General features: G+C 32.2%; 1 protein-coding gene across 1 annotated transcript; it reads right to left on the reverse strand.

Annotated features, from left to right (window-relative positions):
- Positions 1-4,910: 4,910 nt before the first annotated feature.
- LOC124355675 (cuticle protein) lies at positions 4,911-22,523 on the reverse strand. Its single transcript, XM_046806837.1, has 5 exons — positions 22,459-22,523; positions 19,228-19,744; positions 13,728-13,816; positions 11,961-12,020; positions 4,911-5,553 (listed from the first exon to the last, which is right to left on the reverse strand). The coding sequence occupies exons 1-5, from the start codon at positions 22,468-22,470 to the stop codon at positions 5,050-5,052; spliced, it is 1,182 nt and encodes a 393-aa protein (XP_046662793.1). The 5' UTR covers positions 22,471-22,523; the 3' UTR covers positions 4,911-5,049.
- Positions 22,524-24,119: the final 1,596 nt, after the last annotated feature.

The following is a 24,119-nucleotide window of genomic DNA, read 5'->3' on the forward strand; positions in this document are numbered from 1 at the left end:
ATGCACACTTCTCTAGTAAATTATAAGCTTTATAAGCTTGGCACGTAAGTTAAAAAACAATTCTCACCCGGTTTAATCTGTAAACTACTTGCTTGTTTTAAGCACAGGGAAATGCTTTTTATTAATATTGTTCATTTACTGCACAAAGTGAGCAACTAACTTCATCGTGTTGATGTTTAGCATGTTGATGTTATAAATCTGTTGTTATAAAAATAAAGAAAAGAGACATAAACATCTTAGTGAAAAATTCCATCTTGGTCTCTAAAGTTGTGACATATTGATTGAAAGAGGTTTTTTAATATAATCAACTGTTCTGTGTAAACATTGTTTTATGGCATCACAACGACACATTAATTTAACAACTATTTTAAATTTCTTTACATTTGTTAATTTTTTAAGGAGTAACCATTAGTTTTCACGCCGTTCTTAGATTTCAGCTACTATGTAAGTACACTACCTTAGAAATATACTAATATTCCTAATCATAAGAAGGTCAGAATTTTGCTCCGAAAACTTGCTTTGAAGTAGTCGGTAAGAACTATGCTAGATGAAAAAGTTCGCTGGACAGCTCTTTTAAACTAATTTACAATTCCAGCTCTAAATGCTCTAAAATATTAAAAATATTATTTAGTTCTTTAAAACTCGTAAATGGTGCCATTGTTAATGTACTTTTAACTGTATGTTTGTAATAAATATGAAGTATTAGATATAAAACTCAAATTTACTATCTAACTTTTACTATAGAACCGATCTTAGTTGTCTTTTTGGTAGAAATAGGCTTCTTTAATCTGTGATATATATTTTCTTAACAAGGGAAACAAGGGAAAATAAAAAATAGAGCAAAAAATACTGAGATCGAAGTAAATTACAAAGGTCATAAATGTACACTTTTGACGTATTTTCTTTAACGTGGCTACAATACAATTTCAAAATTGCCAGAAATATAATTCACATCCAACCAGAAGAGCTCGTACTGCAGCTAAACATACGAAATAGCGTTCGAAACTACTAGTAAGGTTAAAGTGACACGATAAGTTAACATTCTTATCGGTGGACGGACGGAAGAGAAGAGGTAAAATCGACAGACGGACAATACCTCAGCAAGGCTTGCCATCCCCCCCCCCCCCCCGTCATCCCAAACAACCTTACCACAAAAAGCCCCGCTAACCGTAAACATCCCCAGAGAATGTAGTCACAAGTTTTAAATCCACGATCTTGCAGGCCAGTTAAGAAACCTTCTACTGTGCCTCAAAGTAAAATTCTATATTTTAAACCTTTATGAAAATTACTGTTATACAGATTTATATTGTGTCTTTTTTAAGGTCTATAATAACACAAATACACTAAATATGGTGCAGTGATTTTAAACAATAAATGTTTCTGACGAAACAAACGCTTTTTACCCACACAATTTTAAAAACTCTCTAAGAAAAACCTCAGTTAGTATTTATAGTTTGAAACTGTACAATTTTATTTTCGCTAGACTGTGCTTTTGAACTAATGTACCAGTTCCAGCTCTAAGATTAGGACAAATGAAATTTTGTCAAACAATTACAGACAATTTTATAAGGAATATTTACGGTTTTGCTGGTCCCAAAGATTTATTTCCAAATACAAATATTGGTATAAATTATATTACATTTTATAATGAAATACGAAAAGAAATTGGTCTTTTATCCATTCCTGATTATAAAATATATTTCTATATATTATTATTGGACATTTATGTCCCTTTTCTTTATTAACAGATGTGTAACATTAACATGGTAAACATCAACACGATGACGTTAACTGCTCACTTTGTTAAGTAAATGAACGATATCGGAGCAAAGCATCTCTCTGTGAGCAAAGAGAGCACGTCGATTACACACTAAACTGTGTAAAAATCATTGAACGCAAGGGTACCTACAAGGCTGTTATCATAGTTTATGTATATGAAGTATTCATAGTTATTTCATGTAATAACATATAAATAAAAAATAAAACAAATCCAACAACCTACTACGTCGGTTTGTGTGATGCCATCGTAAAGCAATGAATCAATAAAATTAATTTAAACAGGACTGATTCATTGAGTTGAGGTGGCACAATGTAACGGCTTTATAGTTTAATTAAAATAACAATCTATTACAAATATTATCTACTATCATTCTTTTGTCTATCAAAGTTATATACACGTTTAGTAATAAATCCGCCGGACCACAACTACAACAACGTCAACACGGTTATTTATGCGCTTTCATTAATGCATACACACATAATTTTATACGATACTGTACTACGGTCTATTACGGGCGTTTATAGCTAACTACAAATTCATTATGTACTTAGTTTTACTATGTTAAACTTTCACAACATGGCTTACTTAAATTTCAAATGAAAGAAGAACCACGTCCCTACAAACTTAATATGTGAATCTTTAAATTGGAAACTCAAATATGCTTGAGAAGATCAGAAAATTTCACAACACTAAAGTTAAATTTAAATACACCATTATAGTTTTGTAATGATAAGGCGCGCCTCGGTGAGAGCAATGAACGTCATTTGTAAATTTTCCTGGGATGTTACTTTACGGTATTCTTCATCATTACTTGTTAGTATCCAATAAATGACTGGTTATGAATATTTAATATTAATGAAAGATAGGATTAGTTCAGTAAATTAGGAAAGGTAAAATACGAAACATCAAAATTAAAATATTACGTTCTTAATATGAGTCGATAGGCGTTTATCAACGCTTTATAGATCAATTGTTTACCAAATTTTTTTACGTAACAGATTTATAAAGTTGTTTTAAACAACTTTGCCTTAAACTACTTATATTATTTTTATACTTTCATATAAATAATGACTTCCAAATTTAAATGCCTTGTATGCGTATTTATTTTTTCATAAAATCAATATGGCCAAGAGGCAGATGGTTATTAAGAAAGCAAAAATCGAAGGCCAAAATAACAAAAACAGTATGAATACACATTGCTGTCTTCGACGCTTCACAAAATTGGGTTGTCCTTGAATTATTCTAATATGTAAAAGACCATTCTAACATGATTAATGATAGATTATTACCATCGCCTAATCAAAATATTTATGTTAAGATGTGTTTCCCTGCAAAACAATCTAGGTTTGTGCAAGAAAAGTAATCAATAAATTAATCGGATAGAAATTTTGATTTCTAGAGAAATACATCGATTTTATTGAGTCATTCAAACTGCTAAGGTATTTGAACTTTTCAAATAGTGTGTTTCAATTTTGAAACCAAAATTTGTAAAAAAGTGTAGATTGTGGAATAAGGATTGTGAACAAGTTCCTCGCGTGTAATTTTTGTGAGAAAGGAATTTACCCATTACACCCGGAAATAAACGCTGGAGGAGAGAGTGCACAACTGCTGCAATGTCACTGTCACCACTCTTTGGGAAAGAGCTGGTAAGAAATATTTAGCCGAAAAAATCAAACAATATAAGTGTCTTATCTGTTTGGTTCATAAACAATTATCAATGCAAATAATTATGCCATTAGTTCAACTAAAAAAGCATCTCTTGATCAATGAATTCTTGTCTCGCCTCCAAAAAGCACAAAAGTATGTCCATTTTTTAAGGGAAGACGACCTCTACTCTACACAGATTACAGGGCCGTCTAAAGAAGAGAGCTTTGATCACAATACTTCAAATACATCTCTTAGTCAGAATACTTTAGTTTCTGTACAAGTATTACTAATTTTCTGACGACGAGTATGGCTACATCAATATTAACTCAACAAAACATACTGTCGTAAGTATAGTCAATATGGTTGTAGAAAAGGGTAAGACCAGTAGAATATACATTACATTTGTTCCTCGACATATCAAATCCATTTGAATACATTGACCACGGTAAACAGCTTGACTGGAATCCTGTGAGGTACGAGACGTCTCTCCGTAATGGCTATCTATTTATAACCTTTTCCAAACACTCTTAACAAATTTATCTGATATATTGTGTCATTCAGTGTTCAATTTTCTCATATTGATGCTTGCTTCTCATATTGCATATTGATCCTTCTCAACGACAAAGGATCATTACTTTTACACAGAAGACGTGTGCAGTATTCTAATACCATGACTCTGTTTCACTAGAAACATTACACCTTTGTAGATACCATAAACATTACCACTTCAATAGGCCCAATCTTGACGAATATGTTTTACGTTTTTCTTTGTAACTGTATGTAAGAATGATGGGCCAACAAACATTATAGAAGAAAGCACACTGCACCAATTTCCTGGAAATATACCTTGATTGGAAGTTGGCCTAGAAATACCATGTGGATCACATTTGCTCCAAGAGCTCTCAGTCACTTATACGTTAAAGCATTTAGCCAAATACTGCCTTATTCAGCTTCCGATAATGGTATGTTATGGGTTAATTTATTGCCATATCAACTACGTGTCATGGGGAAGTTGAGGGAACATCAGGGATTCTAAGCTGCTAAGCTGCCAAAACAAACAAATCACATAAAGGCATAGTTGAAATTTAGAGAGTCGAAATATTGAAACTATGTATTGTGTCGTGCTTCTAAATATACCATGATACTATCCCAGATCATAATAGAAGTAGAGATTACTCTCGACCCCATTTTTATGACTGCAAACTGCGGTTTATGAAAATTTACACTCAAAAGAACGTTAATATCGTCAAAACTTTTCCAAGTTGTCAAAGTGGTGTCCATAAGAACGCTCGCCCATACACATGCACTCATTCAGAGATTTTCTTATAACAACTATCAGTATGTTACCGAAATGCTGTACTGGAGTTAATAGCAGAATATTAAATTCTTTCCTGAAGCATGTTTCTTTGATCAGGTAAAAGGTTCGTTAATGAATTCCCAAGAAAAGTTACTTTTTCTTACCAGGTAAAGGAAATACACTTCATTACTTAGTAACTTTAACTTTATAGCATAATAAATAAAGGCTATTTACATGCATAGGTACAACTTCATATATATATATATATATATATATATATATATATATATATATATATATATATATATATATATTAATGGTTTGATCAGTGGTAACCGTAGGCAGCACCGTAGGCGTAGGCGGGGGCAGCGTAGGCAGGGGCGGCGTAACTCTTGACAACAGGAGCAGCGTAAGCTAGGGGTGCGGGGGCGGCGTAGGCAACAGGAGCGACAGCCCTAACAGAGCTGGAGACCTTGTAGGTGTTTGCGTAGGAGGTGGCTGCGGGAGCGGCGTATGCCACGGGAGTGGCGACCTTGACGACGGGAGCGGGAGCAGCGTAGGCAACAGCGGGGGCAGCATAGGATCTGACAGCGGGGGCGGCGTAGGCCACGGGGGCGTGAGCAGCGTATACAGCAGGAGCAGCGTAGGCGGGGGCGGCGTAGCTCTTGACAACAGGGGCGGCGTAGCTGACGGCGGGGGCAGCGTAGCTAACAGCGGGGGCAGCGTAGCTAACAGCGGGGGCGGCGTAGCTCACTGCAGGAGCAGCGTAGGAGACAGGGGCAACAGCATAGCCAGCCGAGACGGCGGCGAAGAAGAGGGGCAGGAGGATCTGAAAAGCAGTTACAATCATTGTAAGAAACGAGTTCAACTTTAAAAGGTAGCATTAAACTAAAAATTTAATTAATTAACTAGGAGTATTAATAAAGTCGTTAGGAGTTATAATATACGTAATATACGTATATTATACGTATATAATATACGTATAATATACGTATATAATATACGTATAATATACGTATATAATATACGTATAATATACGTATTGATATTACGTAAATCAATACATTATCATACACAGAATTCTGTAGAACGAATTTGTTAATTAACCCTTTCTTCAGGTTTTTTTAACTGTCTCTTTATTTTGTACGGTTTATGTTTATAAATATTCAAATTACAGTTTTAAATTATAACTACAAATAATTAACCAATGATTAAATAAAATTAATCAACACATGATTTCAATTTATAATTCGAAATTCCATTCAATCGTATATTTTCAGTGTTTTGTTTTTTATGACATTGATTTTAATGTTTGGGTATACAAATGTATTGTTCTGCAGCTTAATTCGTCACGGTATTCCAGCAATAAATAAAAATAATAATATAATTTATATATAATTTAGAACAAGTTCAAAATAAACTGTAGCATTTGTTCAAACTCGATTGAAAGTGTTAAATTAGACTAAATATGTCTTATGAATTTCCAGAATTTATTTATTTAATTAGATTTAAAATTATCTAAAATTAAAATTATGTTTTCTAAAACAATAATACTTACGTTTGACGGACGAGCTATTCGACATCTACAGATTATATAAGCTTAGTATGTAATCTGTAGATGTTGAATAGCTGTATAGGCCTATGTTGTTCCATTTTAGTTACAAATTAAAATTTTTACGTTTTATATTTAAATTGTAATATATATATTATATATATATATATATATATATTACAATTTAAATATAAAACTTAAGACTTTTAATTTGAAACTAAAATGAAACATATACACAGAACAATATTTACACAAAGCTATACTATCTTGTACGATATTATTATTTATAAAGAACATTGTAGTCTGTTTATTTATCATAAGTATTTAATAATGCATCATAAGTATAGGAAGATAGATGAGACTGATAGGAAAAATATAAAAAGTCTCCGTCCAAGTTGATCTGAATGTAAAGTTAAATTACATGTATCATTCGTATTTAAATAAAAAAATGTAATTATTTTAAATTAAATATTATAGTGAAGATTTTCAATTACACATATAAATGCGAAGTTAATTCCTACATTTCTGTCATAAATGTGGCATAGAGCCCGTTTTTTAAATCGTTACACGTACTTAAAAGAAATATCAGAGATTGAATAACTAATATGTTTAATTGTATAGTGATATACCTTTCATTTTTTGTTGTAAACTTTTTTGGAGAATAAGAGAGAACTAAAATATGAGCGTTAGTTCTATAGTTCTATAGTTCTATAGATGGAATTCATTGCCTGATTTATTAATTATTATGCGTTCGTTTAATTTTAGAAATGTTATTCAATCGGAATATTCGGACTTCAATTCTCTTTCCGAATATTCCTGGAGAAGAAATATTTAACATAGCAATTTTTATATTGCAACTGAAAAGAATTTGAAGTTTTAAAATTAACGGTTAGTAATTTAGCATGTTATTGAGTCTTTATCGTGTAAATCTCGTTGTGGGTCACACTGTATAGTGACGAAAAATGGAATTTACACTAATCCGCCTAATAACTTCTATTAGTTTTGGATAATATTTTGGAATACCTTGTGTATGGACTGAGTGTTAGTGAAGCGTATTACTTGAAAGGTTTAAATATTTAATTCATGTCTGTCTGTATGTATATTTGTGTGTCTGTTTGCACAATATCTAGTGAAATAACTGATACATATATAGGCTTGAAATTTTGACTATTTACATATTTCTATATAGGCAATCTCACTTTCGACGATGGTGCATGTCACACGATGAGATATGGTTGAGCATTAGTGACATTTTTACATTATTCTTGTGGTTAACTATGATATCAATCAGTAAATCACAGAATAAATACACTTGTCCACAAATTGGTACAATTATATGATATTTTACCATGTGGCTTAGCAACACGTATAGCCTGATAAAATAATCAATAAAAATGAGCTCCACCATAGCGTATTATACTATTACGAAATACACTACAGCATATGCTACTGTCATACATTATAATCTCTCTTTGCATCTCACCATACTAATATAATGTTGGGTAAAAGTTTGGTGATCTGCGTGACTTTAGAGATATATTTCAGATTAAGATTAGCTATTTCAACATTTGCTATAGACATACAGATGCACATTTTACGGTGGGGATAATAGAATACGCAACGTCAAATTATGCGTGACTTGTCACCTGTTAGTGACTTCCTCATTGTACGTGTTTGTTCCACAAGTGGAAATGTGAACGTGTTTGACAACTATCAGGACTACGTGCTACGGACTACAAATGACATCAGGTTTTATTTGGCTATCGAATTGAGGTTAACAATGGCGAGGCTGTCGGAAGACGGACTGGCGGGAGTTCACAGCTGACTGGCTTCCCGCCAAGGATCACACAATATGGATCAGCTGTTACTTTTGTTACGTCAGCGGTACTCTCGCTACTGTACTTGCGGAACAAACCCACTGACTCCTCCCACTACATTTCACATTGTAGTCCAATCATGATATATGTCATATTGTTTTACCACAAACGGTTTTTTAGTTTCTTTTATTGCTGAAATCCATACAAACTTTTACTCTGCATTGGTGACAACTATTTTCAACCAACACCTAAAGTTCCACGTGTAAGTTGACAATTAAAATTTTATACCACATTACACTTAGTGGCATTGATAATTGTGTACTACTAATGAACTCCTTATAGGGCATGGAGTAAAACTGAATAAAACCAAAACCGACAGTATCTGTAATGGGCTGTAAGAGGTATATTACCATACTTGAAATCTGTACTTTTGTAATACTGATACTGGATAACAAAGAGATAGTTTACAGTGAGAAAAGAAACACATTTGGCAGTAATTATAAAAAAACTAAAAAGGGTAATTGACCAGTTGTCTCTGATGTGCAGCAGAGGGTTACCTTCGTCCGTGCTCTCAAGCGGTTTGCTCAATACTTGCCGCTCGATGTAGGAATAGTGCTGGTGAAAATTCAATTACTGTGACGTGGTGATTAATAACTAGAATTTTGATCGTTTTAATCTGATCTTCAACTAAGGACGTAATTGCTTATTTTGAGCAATTATTACTTATAAAATCCAAACAAATTTGATACTTCCACCTGCTTAATCTGTTACATTGCATGCATCAGTCCTATGTTTGTCCAAGGTATTTAGTTTGTATGTCTGAAATTAGTGCTAGAAGTACTAGTAGGGGATGCATCTTTATTATCAATTCTACTTCATCAGGCAGCTGTATATAATAAACTTTCAATATTCCTGCACGTCATTTGTGGAACTCACATCTATTATAAATGAATAAATTTTATAATGTGGGCATATTCGAATGTAAAATGTTAAGGGAAGAGAAAAACAGGATATAAGGCAGAATCTTGACTTAAAATATTATACTATAACCTTCATCCTACAAAATAATTACAATATGAGTTATGCCTTATGTAAAAAATGTTAATTAATAAATTGAAAAATCGTTTGTCACAGATATCCTTACCGATGGTGCAATCTGGCGAGAAGTGACGACTTCAGTGGTGAAATCAACTAATTAGTATAATTTCAGTCTTGGTAATCTTAACTGTGTATACTCTTTGGAAAGGTTCTGTGTGAGTTCAAGTAGTACATTTTTCGTAGTTTTTGAAATTGTTAACTATGTCGGAAATGATAAAGTCACCCAATACCAAAGTACACAGCAGTGGGTGATATTGGTCTGTACTTGACAGTCAACGATAAGTACATGGATTGAAGACAAAATTCTGTGAGTCTAGGTAAGTACACAAACTTTGCACGTGGTTACTTCCGATACATTATTGTTTTTGACAAACGTATGCATACATTTATAATTTAATAACTTGACCCTAAGAGAACTAATAGGATTCATTTAACAAAATTAAGTGCCGTACTTGATAACTTAATGTTTTGTTAATTCAATGTATACTGTTTATCACTTAGTATTTCAAAACAAGCCACGCCAAAATATTTACGGTATTGTATTTGAAAAAAAAAACCATTAGAATTTTCGTAATTTAGAAATTAAATTAAAATTTAACATTGGCAGTTTTTTAAAACATACAATTAAATCAACTCATAAATGTAACATGAGTTTCGATGAACCAAACAAATACTATTCAAATATTATTGAATTTCAATATTTAATCTGAGTAGGTCGTATCATTTTATATTTTCGGAGAATCAGCAGACAGTTATTTTTGCAGTAATATTAAATTTCATTGTGAACTGAATTTAAAGCAAATAGTTTGTTGAAATTAAGCAAATATATAGCATCAAAAATACTCTACTATTGCTTTTTTCAATTATGAATATTGTTATCCGTAACAAATTGTACTGTGCATGTTTGTTTTCTGTCTGAAGGTATTGAATTAGCTTTACGCCAGATATTGGGTGTCTATTTACTGTGAAATGTAATAAACATCATGAACTAGTTTTAAAATGAAAAATTATTTGATAGAACATTATTTGAAAGTAAATCTTTTTTGATATTCTGATATATAAAACTAAAGTAACGCGTCCTCAATAACTGGTGGGATAACTGATTACGTTGAGAGATATGGTATGTAGTTTATAAATGGTTTAAGAGAATGCGATATCAAAAATAATATATAATAGAATAAAATTGAGATATTTGAATTTTAGATACAAAAAGTGTTATATGATATAAAGAAAAATGTTTATATTCTATAAATAGGTGCTTATATATATATATATATATGTATATATATATGTATGTATATATATATATATATATTATATATATATATATATATACATATATATATATATTTTATTTGGGAAATGATTTTCACAAAAATGTTTTAGCTATTACAGTGTAGGTACATATTAGTTCAAGTAAAATAATGTTCCTACTCAAAATTACCAATTATTATTATTTATTTGACACAGTAGGGTTTTTTTTACTCATATTTGATAATTGTTTAGCTGCCATACCAAAGTACAATGTTGCATTTTCAGTTGATTAAAACTATCAATATGGGTAGTATTAAAACTAGTACGAATAAATAGGTAGATTTTGTGACAACTAATATATCAATAATTTATTCTGATAGGGTTTACATGTACTCAATATCTCGAAATCCGTTTGAGATGCATAAACAAGTATAACAAATAAATTAGAAAATGTTACAAGAATGACAGAAATTTACAGATTGTTTGAGTTTATAGGACAACTATCGACTGCACAAGCAACGATATATATCATAAAATGTAATTAAAAACACTTAATCGGGAATTATTACTAATATACATACACTTAATTTGTCTATACATCGTCCTAAATCTCTTTTTAATGTTTGCCCATGCAAATCCTATCGCACTTTTATAGTTTATTTCATATTATTACAATTTCATTTTTATATAAAATTATGATTTTGGCTGTATTTTAATGGTTTTACTTTCGCGTTTTCAAGCAAATTCTTAATTTTTTCTTAGTAGAAAAGATTATGTTTGCATTTCATTTTTTACTTAGAAGAGGTTAATAGGTTAGTTATTTCAAAAAATTTTTGTCTTCTTTGTTGTTTTAAAAGTAATGTTTAATATTAATATTATGTTAATAACTGTACATTCTCTTCCTGGAATGGTCCTTATATCATTTGAAAGTTGATGGATTCACACCGAGATATAAAATTTTAAAATTACTGAACAGTTTGAGTTATTCTCCAAACTTCTTCTAAACTATTGATTAAAAATTCATGAGCAAGTTATACGTTATAATAAAACATTATCTTAAAACCGTCTCGATTATCTTTTTTTTTTAATTCTTTTAGTGCACATAGGGAGTAAAGAGTGACTCGAGATGTTCACTTACGCCTTAAATACCGCTTTGAATAAACAAACTTTGAATATAAAAAAAGTATGTCTTTAGTAATTGCACTTATTCAAACACAAGAATCTAATTTCATACAACCACATCATAATCAATATACGTATTTACGTGCTTTTGATTTTCGAGCTTAAATAACAAAAAAAACATTCGTGTAAGCTATTTATAAAAAATGAATAAGTTTATTTAAATTCTTTTTAGTTGGTAATGGCAAGGGATTTGTTTTATCGGCAGAAGTATTAAAATAACTAAGAATGATGTAGTATCAAACTATATGTAAGTTGCAAATTTTAAAAGTTGGTAAGATACGAAAATTATTAAATGATTAGAAAGGCATTGAGTGAAGTTGATCAGGTACTTACGAGCTTGTACATGTTGTCGGAGCGAGGGGTGCGTGTGACAATATAGCAACTAGAGCACTGCTGGAGTTATATACCACTGGCCGGGGTCAGTGGGCCCACGCCCATCTACCGGCGTGGACCGTCCTCCATCCTTCCCCCAGCCACTGCCACTGGGTTTCAATGTTCTATAAAGCCATGGGTCAGTGGCGTAGCTGTAAAGACCGAGGAAGGTTTATAACGAGATGCTCCATGTATTTGAGAGTTCTGGAAAATAATTAAAATATTTACGCCATGTAATCCAAAGTGAACTGAGACACTTAACAGCTATTGACGCTTTTATTTGAAGTTCATTAAAAAGGCAGAGACATTTGTTTACATTAAAATTTTGAAAGATATTAGAAAAACAATTGTTAGTCAGTAGTGTAATGCAAATTTTAAAGACTGAGTTACTATATTATTTTTTTAGCATCAGTGACGAATTAACCAGCTAATGCATTAGGAGTACTATTTAAACGCTGTTATGAAACAATTTAATAACAACAGCTGTAAATGTTAGGTAAGGTAATTTTATTAACAGAAATATAATGTAAGGTATTTGAAACTGATTGATTCCCTTGACATTGTGTATGGCATTTTTACTGTAGCCTAAGGGATGGCATAACCTCAGAGGTTCTTGCTAGCCTCAACAAAGGTGTACCACCCCCTACCTACTTCGACTGGAGAGGCTGGTTCAGAGCTACCCTCCCCTTCTTCTGGGAAGACATGACTTTGAGATGTAGTCCCCTAATTCTTCTTCATGGATCTCGATAGGAGGCGGCCCCTACTCCCTAACCTTACCCATCCTGAATATATTGTCACTCCGGTAGCAGCGCAAAGGTTCTTACATAACTAAGTGCAATTTATAAGTTTCTTGTCCTAAGGGAACAAAAAGAGGGATGGCAAAATCATCTCCTTAAAACGGAAACAGAATAGAAGCAATGGGAGTACATTATTTTTTATCAAAGTTGGATCCCAAATTCCAAACGTGTATTTATTTTCTTGGTAAATGGAACAGCATAAACTCAACTGTGGATCCATAAATAAATTAGACCGGGGGTGAAATTTATCTGCCGGAACTAACATATTTGACCGCAGTAACTTTTTAGTCGTACAATTTATTTTCTTCTTTGGGACAAAAATGCAAACCCTAGTACGGCACTAGATAGCAAGTACTGGTACTAGACAGTTATGAACCAAAGTAGATCTTGAAAACTAGTATACAGCATATAGTTTCGATCGGGACAACATAAATTGTGGAACCGTAAAAAAATTCGACCGGAAGTTATTTTTAACGGTCGGAACTTACTTTTTGACCGCGGTAACTTTGGAAATGTGATGCTCCATTATATTACATCATAAATGCTTTTACTTAGAAGTCTACACTCTTCTGTTTTAAGAATTGCGAATGTGAGAAAAAATTTCCCTGGAACACTTTAGAATTTGAAAAATAATGATAATATTTATGTTTCACGATACAATTTAAGTGAAATTAAACAGTTGTTGAAATATTCTTTGATGTTTCAGCTGAAGTTCGTCCAAGAGGCTGAGACATTCCTTGAAATTTTAATTTTGTAATATATTAAGTACATAAGTAGTGGAATGCAGATAACAGCGACTATGTTACCCAATACGTTTCGTTCCAGTTAGCGCTCATGAAGAATCAATAACATTTCAGGCATAGGAAATGCTTTTCTTATAAATTATTTAATATTATTAAAATGATGTTATAAAACCCATTTTAATGGATACGAATCTTTGCAGATAAGGTGATAAACACTGGTTGGCTTCCGTGTGAACACTAATATCCCTCATCGAGCCATTCTTTCTCAACTCTAGGTCTGAAAAACAACAAGATTTCTATAACACAAAACATATTTTATATGATTATTTTGAAATGTTGTATACTATTAGTAACTATTTCCACTTTAAATAAGAAGTAGATGTCATTTAACTTAGTAGGCTTCTCAGTTCTAAGTATATATGTATATTTTATTCTTTGGGACACTAAGACGAACTACACAATGGCACTGGAAATAATGGAAAAGAGATCGCAATAGCCAGAAGCAGAATCTTTTTGACTGAAGTGAGTTTCTGAAACCTACATTCTAACTAATATTATAAATGCGAAAAAGTGAGTTTATTCATTACGCTTTCAAGCGTAAACCATTCAAACAATTGTACTGAAATTTTACATGGACATACTTAAGGTTCCTGCTTAACCCTATTCTTATAGGCCTAACCAAAAAAGTTACTGGCTAACCTTTAGGTTACTGTTTAAGGTATAAGCCTAATCTTACTTAAAAAATCCCTCTGAGCTACGCCCCACTGATATGTAAAGTTACGAGAAACCCCATCTTGATAACAAAAGTTACATTACAGAAAACAAATATTATTAATTGGAAGAGCCTCTTAGATGTAATCAACTTTTCTGTGTAAACATAGGCTAATGACAGTACAACCATATGTTTACTTAGTTTAACCACAATTATTAATTTATTTTCATTTAAAGCATTGAGTAACTTGACTTCTTATACCGACCTTCCTTCAAACTCTGTTTAGCGTAGAATAAAAAATATCCAGATAATAAAATCTAAAGTTTAAGTAAAAAATATTTTTAGCTGTACATTTTTACAAATGTTACGTAGTCAATACTGTATTTTAGATATGAAAGATCGGGTTACTATCTAACTTTTACTATACATTTAAAGTCTGCTACAAAACCCACCTTAGTTGTTTTTTGTCAGAAGTAGGCTTCCTTATTCTGTGTATGTATGTATGTATATATATATATATATATATATATATATATATATATATATATATATATATATACGCTTTTGTTTCATATGATAACCTCACGTAGTACTGGGACATACCAGAACTACATAATGATGTGTCTGATGATTATAGCCTTGCTATAAAAAGGCCTCACAAAAATAAAAGTTTAAGTAATTAAGTAGGACAGGGTATATTCCTACAGTTAAGCAGATATTACACTAGGACGGAGGGTAGAACAATGGGTACTACACAAACAGTACTAAGTAATAAGAAGATAAATACAAACCTAAATGAGACAACCTGGCTTCCTATATTAGGTGTACATGATCCTGACGATATTTATAATAACCCAGTCTGTAGCTTTGAAAATATGCATAAGAATAGTAGAATTCAAATACGTAAGAGGCCTATAACTAAAAAGGAACCAATTAAGTGGTGTAATAATAATTAGAAAGCATTAATAGATGTATAAACACTCATTATGGAGGTAATGGAAAAGAGATAAATATAATTTTCAGTATTGGCATCTATTTAAAAACATCAGAAATAATTTAACTAGTAAACTTAGATCAGCCTAAAAAAATTATTTGAATAAATTACGTATAGGAACATTAAAGACACAAGGAAATATAGCATATAATTAATTACTTTATTAACAAGAAAAAAGACCTGTACTAGAAAGCGTAAAAGTTAATTTGAAACAGAAAAATGAAACAGAAATTGTACTTCAGGCCAATCAATTCAAAGACGCTTTTAAGTAAAAACTGAAATGTCTGTGTGTGGAGATCCGTTTGAAATTAACGATATAAAGGTAGGAAATTATGGGATAAAAAATATTAGTATAAATTTAGTTAGTAGGGCATTAAATATGTAGGCCGATTGGATTAATTTCGGTAATACCAAAATTACTAGAACATTACATAAGTGAACAACTAAAAAGTATTGATTGGAAAACGAAATTGTAAATAGAAAATAATACGGATGCCTAGGAAATCAACTATATATTTATTAGAAGTCTTGAGTAATGATATATACAGTGCCTTAAATTATAATAAATATGTATTAGTGATAGCAACAGATCCAACAAGGCTTTTGATTTGGTTGATTACCTAATAATGTTGGGAAAGTTAGTAAAAATTGGTATAGGTGATCCATTACTAAATGTTTTTTAAAACTATTTTTAAGACATAACATAAGTAAGTGAATATTATGGTTACAATTATGGCTTAATTCAAGAAAGTATTTTATAGTTTAGGCTCTTCAAACTTTATATAAACGAGCCTAAACTTTAATAGTAAAAATGCCGATAATAATATATTTTAAACGGTACACAAGGATGTACATATATATCTCTGAGACATACCCAGGAACTAAACCTAATGTTTGGATAATTTTTAAATTGAAATAGATGTACAGAAACCCAAAGCATAATTCTTGGCATAAAGACCCAAGAGTAAATTTTAACCAAGAACAACCCTTAAGCCTAATTGTCATTCATTTAGCTGTTTCATTGATCCTGGTAATTGTAGGTGTCAAGCACTGATTTTCCAAGAAAATAGAATACATTTCTGTATTATATTTGACAGCATCATACTATTTTACTCACATTTAACATACCTATAAAATGTGTTAAAGATAGTCATTTAAAAATGCAATAGGCTCAGTGCATATTTCCATTAACTATTAAAAGATTAATTTATTTCACTTTGGTACAGTCCATGTTTAGTTATAGTATACAAGTATATTATGTTGTAATTCAGTATATATTGTACCCGTTAAAAATATTTTGAACAGAATTTTTAAAGTTCATGGAAACTAATCTTCTTTACTAGCTATCATAAAATTTGATTCATTAGCAATTTATACAGATTATAAATTATTTTAAGGCAAACTATAGAATTAAACAAAATATAGACTATAATCTGAGAAGAAGGCAATTCAAAGTTAATAGACAAGTTAACAACTATGGGACATCAACTTTGGAATACAGAATAACAAGGCTGCTTAATAAATTGCCATTAGAACTTAGTATGAAAATTCAGAGTTTCATTGAAAGAACCTCTTTTGAGCTATCAAACCTAATTACTTTTCATTTCATTTTTAATGATTGAAAATAAGTATTACTTATCTTGTAGCAACTGATTAATTTGATTAGACAGATGGTTATGGTTAATAGTCCTAAGAACGTCTCAAACCCAACATGAATGGAATCTGCCTACTTTAAGCTGAAGTCGGCCACAATACAATACAATAAATCTAGCCTTTCATAAACGTAAGAATTGTAAAGTAACACTCAAAAACACTTGTAAACAACACGAGAAACCTTATATAACACATATAATAAACACAGAAGACACAACACAAAAAACATATAGGACAGGATCACTGATTTTGGAAACAAAAACAGATAGAATAACAACATATACAGCACAAATAAATAAATAAAATTGGTGGTATATATTTTATTTTATAAATATAATCATAAAAAGCATATTATGGACAGTACCTCTGTTCTATTCGTATTATGATAACGTGTTTAACCTCGCAGCGGCCAGAGGCACACAGTGCAGGCTGTTAATGAACAAGACGAGGTGCCCAACCTTTTTAGATTAAAAAGTAAAATGTTTGTCTGTCCGCACGATATCTACAAAAAGAATTGACCTATAGACTTGAAATTTATATGGAGGTTCATTTATATATAAATTGTATATAAAGTTCGATGCTGTCATACGACCTTCGAATGTTGCATTTCATACCGTAGGATTTTTTTCAGCGTTAGCAAACATTTTTATATTGATCTAATAGCTAATCATGGCGGCAACGGAAAATTAGCAGAATTATATAAATTTGTACACAAAACATGGACACTCATATGAGTTTATTAAATGTAAGAATTTTATTCATAGAGTTGAGATGCCACAAAAGGCTTACTACTTGAGGTGGATGATGAGAAAACGCTTGTTGGTGCCGGCAAGACTTCGGCGCATGAGCTGACTCATTTAAATAACATATCCTGTACTTAAGTTAAGTTAAGCCCGTTCTATATAGAGTGAAAGTGGTCGTGTCGTTATGGCTCTTTTACATTCTTCAAATAATATAGTGGAAAATGTAAAAGAGAGTGACGAGATGTGATTTCAGAGCACTCTTGTGTTGCAGTACTTTCTCTGCATGTCCAACAATGGAATTAGGCTGAATGTCATTGATTCTTATCACTCAGTAGATACAATTTCTCTTTTGTATGGCAGGACGATTTAAGATTTTCTTTTCTTTGTGATTGTCTGTCTATCTATCTATCCGAAGGAAACTCAAGAATAAAATAAACTATACAGGTTCAATTTTACATGCGATCTCAGCTACACGTGGTGTACCCCTACATTGTATTATCAAAATTGTCAGTAACTTTTACTTGGATCGGGTTAAAAAATCACCCAAAATGATAACTATAAACGCCTATAATTCCTTGTGGAAGGTTTAAATCTGCTTACTCATTAATTTTACATACTTAAAGCTTAAAGCTAGTTAAAATCTGTTACTTTGATGAATTAGTGAGTAAAGGATGTCATACACTTCTGAGTAAAACAAATTAGATTGAGTGCAATGATAACCATCTGCAACTTTGGTATAATGCATATATAATTAATATCAATTATATAAAATTCTCAACCTTGACCGACGACACAACAAATCATCAGCCAATACCTCTTTATGCATATACAAGAACAGACGAAATTGTTTGAGAAGATACAGGAAATATGCGGTATGACTGCCTATAACAACTTTAGGATTGCCCATAGTAGAGGGTATATACCCGCAGAGGTCGTTTAGCATCAAGTCATCCAATATGGTTTACTGAACTGTACAGGTTTGGGAATATCTTTTGGTCTTGTCATCGTTTAGAAAATTTATTCCCTTATTTATCAGTCCACCTTAGTGAAACTACTAGAGGTCTGTGCTGCGAGAGACCACGCCCTGACTACTTAAGATTGTTCATGTGACCTAGTCTAGTGTGTAAACCACCGTAAAAAGTACTTGCGTCTTGAGAATGAAAGGAGATCGATACATTGTTACAGTCAGACATTTATTTTTGTGCCTCTGCTATCGTCAAAAGTGTGACAATATTGGTGATGGTGATTATTGGAGTCCTCACTATCACATGGTAGGTTGGGAAAACGATAGAAGCAGAGTATTTGGTCATTGAACATTTGGTAGAATTGGACGTTATTAAGTCTTATAACTTTAAACGATGCTCACAATTTAGTACAGCAATACATAACTATATATTGCATAGTTACCTTAATTTTTTATAGAGTATATTTGTTCAAACTTTTACTTTAACGAATTCTTAATAAAAGTGGTCTTATCAGGTAAAGGAAATACACTTGATTAGATGGTAACTTTAACTTTATAGCATGATAAATAAGGGCTATTTACATGCATATGTACAACATAATAATAAATTAGTAGGTTTTTCAGTGGTAACCGTAGGCAGCACCGTAGGCGTAGGCGGGGGCGGCGTAGGCGGGGGCAGCGTAGGCAGGGGCGGCGTAACTCTTGACAACAGGGGCGGCGTAAGCTACGTGAGCGGGGGCGGCATAGGCAACGGGAGCGACAGCCCTGACAGTGTTGGAGACCTTGTAGGTGTTAGCGTAGGAGGTGGCTGCGGGAGCGGCGTATGCAACGGGAGCAGCAACCTTCACGACGGGAGCGGGAGCAGCGTATGCAACAGCTGGGGCAGCATAGGATCTGACAGCGGGGGCGGCATAAGCCACGGGGGCGTGAGCAGCGTATACAGCAGGAGCAGCGTAGGCGGGGGCGGCGTAGCTCTTGACAACAGGGGCGGCGTAGCTGACGGCGGGGGCAGCGTAGCTTAAGGCGGGGGCAGCGTAGCTAACAGCGGGGGCGGCGTAGCTCACTGCGGGAGCGGCGTAGGAGACAGGGGCAACAGCATAGCCAGCCGAGACGGCGGCGAAGAAGAGGGGCAGGAGGATCTGAAAAAAATAACAATTTTCAGGTAACCCAAAGGCAAAAAAAAGAATGAAAAAGTAATTGAAACTATTTAATTAGATTAATGAATCAGAAAATCCGATACTGATAAATATTTCCAAAAGTAATAATAACTTTTAAGTAATTAATCAATATTGCTAATTTTTATGCAATTGGCCTTTTATTTAGGATTGTGATTGCTTGGTGGTATAAACATAGTCATATTCTTTAAAACCGTTGAATTTGCTGAAACGATTATATTTCTCCTCGAATTATGTTTTACTGCTCTAACAAATCGCTATTGAAAAAGTATTTCCATTAAAAAAAAGAACTATAAAAACAATTTCACTTTCCGAAGATGGTAATATCTTTCAGTAACTATCACTTATCTATGAACTCTATTTAAAAATAATTTTTTCACAGCTTCCCTGGTTAAAAAAATTAAAATTCTTGTGAAATCGCGGGTAACCTCTAATGTACAATATTGTGGTAAAGGTACCTTGCGTATAGTTAACGGCTCCCTCGATTTACTCCATTGTGTGTAATTAATTATAAGCCTAAGAATGTTTGATAACAGTGAGAAACATAATGTGTCAGATACAATATATATGGCATTACGTTTGATTGGAGTGTCAAATTTATGTTTATAATAGGGGCTGAAAGACGAATTGGTCAGTATTCACAGCTGACTGGCTTCTCGCCAAGCATCACATAATATGGATCAGCTGTTACTGTTGCGTCAGCGGCACTCTCGCCACTGTACTTGCCGAGCTCGCCCACTGACTCCTCCCCCCTACACGTCAGTTTTACTATATTATTATCATATACACGATTTTCTGAGAAAATGGTATTGCAAAACTGAATTTATTTATTTCAGTTAAACAAAAAAATATCTTAATATATTTCGAATATTTTTGTTTCATACCATATCTAATTTTTTCTTTTCTTGAGAATTGTATAGCCATTAGTGCAAACACGTGGTATATTGTGTATAAGTTGTGTAGTTTTTGGCGTGGTGACTTCTCAAAACCTTTTTGTCCATGACATGTTTCGATTAACTCTGCAGGCCATAGTTTTAAAAAAGTGTACGCAATGTTGTAAACCGTTCTATTGCTCTGGTTAGTTAAAAAGCAATTACATAGATTGTTATTTTAAGTTACATTATAAATACAGATAAATGAGAACATAGTTAATACAAAGTATTACTTTATGAAACAGTACTAAATTTGTTTCTATACTACGCTCTAGCACTCACTTAATTAAATTTGTATTTTCAGTGTAAAATAAAAAAAATAAAACATATAGTTTATATTAATACAAGAACTTTATTACATAAAACTGTGTCATATCAAATATATATTTTATTTAGATTTAAATGATTTTTCCCTATCGTCACACGTGGTACCGTATAGTGTTCTGTGAAGTCAGAAGTTGTATAAACAAAAAGTTGTATTTGTTTTGTGGGCATTTTTACTTTCCTAAGTAAAACATTGCAATTCCTACGTTACAGAAAACCCCTCTATTCATTCAATGGTAAACATGCAGACTAATAGCGATTTTGATGTTGATTGTTTGTCTAATCATTAATAACGCAGATTGTCTTCCCTACCGGTCTGAATAAATATAATTCTAAATTGTTGCGAAAAATAAATACTGATTTCCAAGTAGGGAAAGTTTTAATATTATAATGAACATATAGCCAAAATTCTAATCTTTGCCAAATAACCTACTGTACAAGTCATGACGCTCAGAAGTAAAGAAGGCTAAAAAGTAATCGATACAAATAATGTTACCTTAAAAACAAGTTAGTATTTCATCCAAATTATGAAATACTTCACGAAATTAACCTTTGTACTCTATACTAGAATCTAGCCTTGTTTCATTAAGGACATGTCAAAAGTATCAAAATTCTTGATATATTATATTATAACTCCAGCTGTGATTATTATCACTAAAAAGTTTAATTGTTTTGAATATTCTACATTTATTACAGTTTTTAAAGTTTTTGAAACAAACTATTATAAGTTAACCATTTCAGAAAGATTTTAATAGGAAAAAGAAAAGATGTGACATCAGTAATAAAATAGCAGGATGCTCAAGAGTAGTGTTTCTTTGTAAATTTGTTAACTTCCTTCAAGATGAAGTCAGTTGTATTAATGTCTTATGCTACATTTTTTCTTAATTTTTTCTTAATAATATATTATTAGTCATTGTTTACTATTAAAAGAAAAATAAAAAATCCAAGCAAAATTTTCATTCGCATTTACCTACTGAAGTTGATTAATGCCAATGGAATAAACGCCTATGCTTTATTTTAGATTATGCACATAAACGAAAAATATTTAAATACTATTGGTTTGTTATATCAAAGCGTTTTATCTTTTACCAATGATAGAGCTTAAGCAGTTTAGTTAGGTTTAAAGAACTGTATTGTTCATTCCAAGCGTCGTTGGAATCAATGTGTTATTTTCTACTATTGGGTATGGAATTGTCATTTTTGTGTGTGATAAAAATGAATACTTTTCGGTTTTATTACGCCAACAATGTGTAAATATATTAATACTTATTTACTTTTTCTTAATACAGTAATTACTGTCTTTTGTGTGATTTTCACTTTAAAACAGTTAGTTTATTTCTTTAAAAGATATTGCTAAGTTATAAAAGTTATTTATCACCACTTAACACAAAATTGAACATTATAGTTTGATCAGGTACTTACGAGCTTGTACATGTTGTCGGAGCGAGGGGTGCGTGTGACAATATAGCAACTAGAGCGCTGCTGGAGTTATATACCACTGGCCGGGGTCAGTGGGCCCACGCCCATCTCTGCGAGACCGGTCCCCCATCCTTCCCCTGACAACGAGGTTCGGATGCCCTACAGTTGCGTAGGTCACTGATACTTCTGTTGAACATGATACTAGTTTGATCTGATCTGGTTGAACTCCTACTGCTTGAGATTTGTTTGACTTAAAGGAAGATAAATGCGATTTAAATTTTAATCTGGCGTCCCTTAATGACTAATAGTGCTAATTTTTATTAGCAATGTCCAAATAAAATGTTGTTAACCTTTATAATATTATTTGTTAATTATATCGGAGCGTTTACATAACAAGATATAAGCTTTTGGTTTGGTATGTTCTTGTAAGGCTAAAAAGAATATTTTTATTACACGTTTCATGAGTAGAAACGTACTGTAATTTCGCAGTATTTGTGTCCAAGTCGTATGAGTAATATAACACGGTAGGAGTACGTTACAACACAAGTGTCATGTGTATAGCTCATTTCATTCCCCAGATGCTCTGCGGAAATATATAATTAAGAATATATAATTTATTCTTAGGGAAATTGGAAGCCATGCTAAAATTGAATACCTTATCATCTATTGTAACATAGACATACCCAGTTTGCGAAAAGCAGACTGAACTAGGAAATGTGGACGAAAATCTTGGGTATAGTCACACATCCAGGGTAATACAGAGACTAGTTCGGTAGAAGAGGGAAGGAGTTTGAGCTGGCTGAAGCCATGGGGTGGTTGGTGGTACAGTCAAGTACATGTGGTAATACTTTCTAGTGAAAAATGCTATGCAGAGTTGCTTTATAAGATTTTGACTGCATTAATTAATTTTCTCATAATTAATATGTTCTCAAATTAAGAACATAATCATAATAATAATAATAAATTATTATATAAAAAATTATTGTTATTATTACTATTATTTAGTCTCAATAAAGAAGTGTTTCTTTCTTTAAATTAAACGGGTTTAAATGAATATTGATGTACGAACATTAATATACGTGTATCAGACTCCAAAGAGCAGACGGCTGCGCGGAGAGGTCAGTAACCTGGTTGCCTTTCTTTTTTAAAACGTTGGCCTCAAGTTCTCTGTGCCTTTAAAACATACTGTTTTTGGGAATTCCGTAACCGTTGAATTACGATGATTATTTATTAATTTTAAAAGTTTCACGATAAATTTAAACTCAAACAATAACCAGTATAGTTGGAACAATAAAAAGGTAACAAAAACAAAATCCAATGGTCAAAAAACTGTATCTTACCTTAAAAAAATTAAGGTCGATTTAAAGTTATTTTAAAGTGAGAATTCCACTTTATAAACTAAATAAGATAAATGTATATAATTTCTTCTTCATACACGTTAGATTGACAAAACACGAATGAATATTTATACAATACTTAAATTAAAAATATTTACATTATACTTTTTAAGATTTTCCCCCTTTTCCCTAAAATAAGAAAGGTTGCTCATGTATAAATGGTGAATATTTAAATTTGTCTATACGTATTTTCGTATTTTAATGAAATAGTATGGCTGAATTATGTTCTTTTGTTACAGAAACAGGCACTATTTTAAAGCTATAACT

The sequence above is a fragment of the Homalodisca vitripennis genome, chromosome 2 (genome assembly GCF_021130785.1).
Source record: "Homalodisca vitripennis isolate AUS2020 chromosome 2, UT_GWSS_2.1, whole genome shotgun sequence".
Lineage (NCBI taxonomy): Eukaryota > Metazoa > Arthropoda > Insecta > Hemiptera > Cicadellidae > Homalodisca > Homalodisca vitripennis.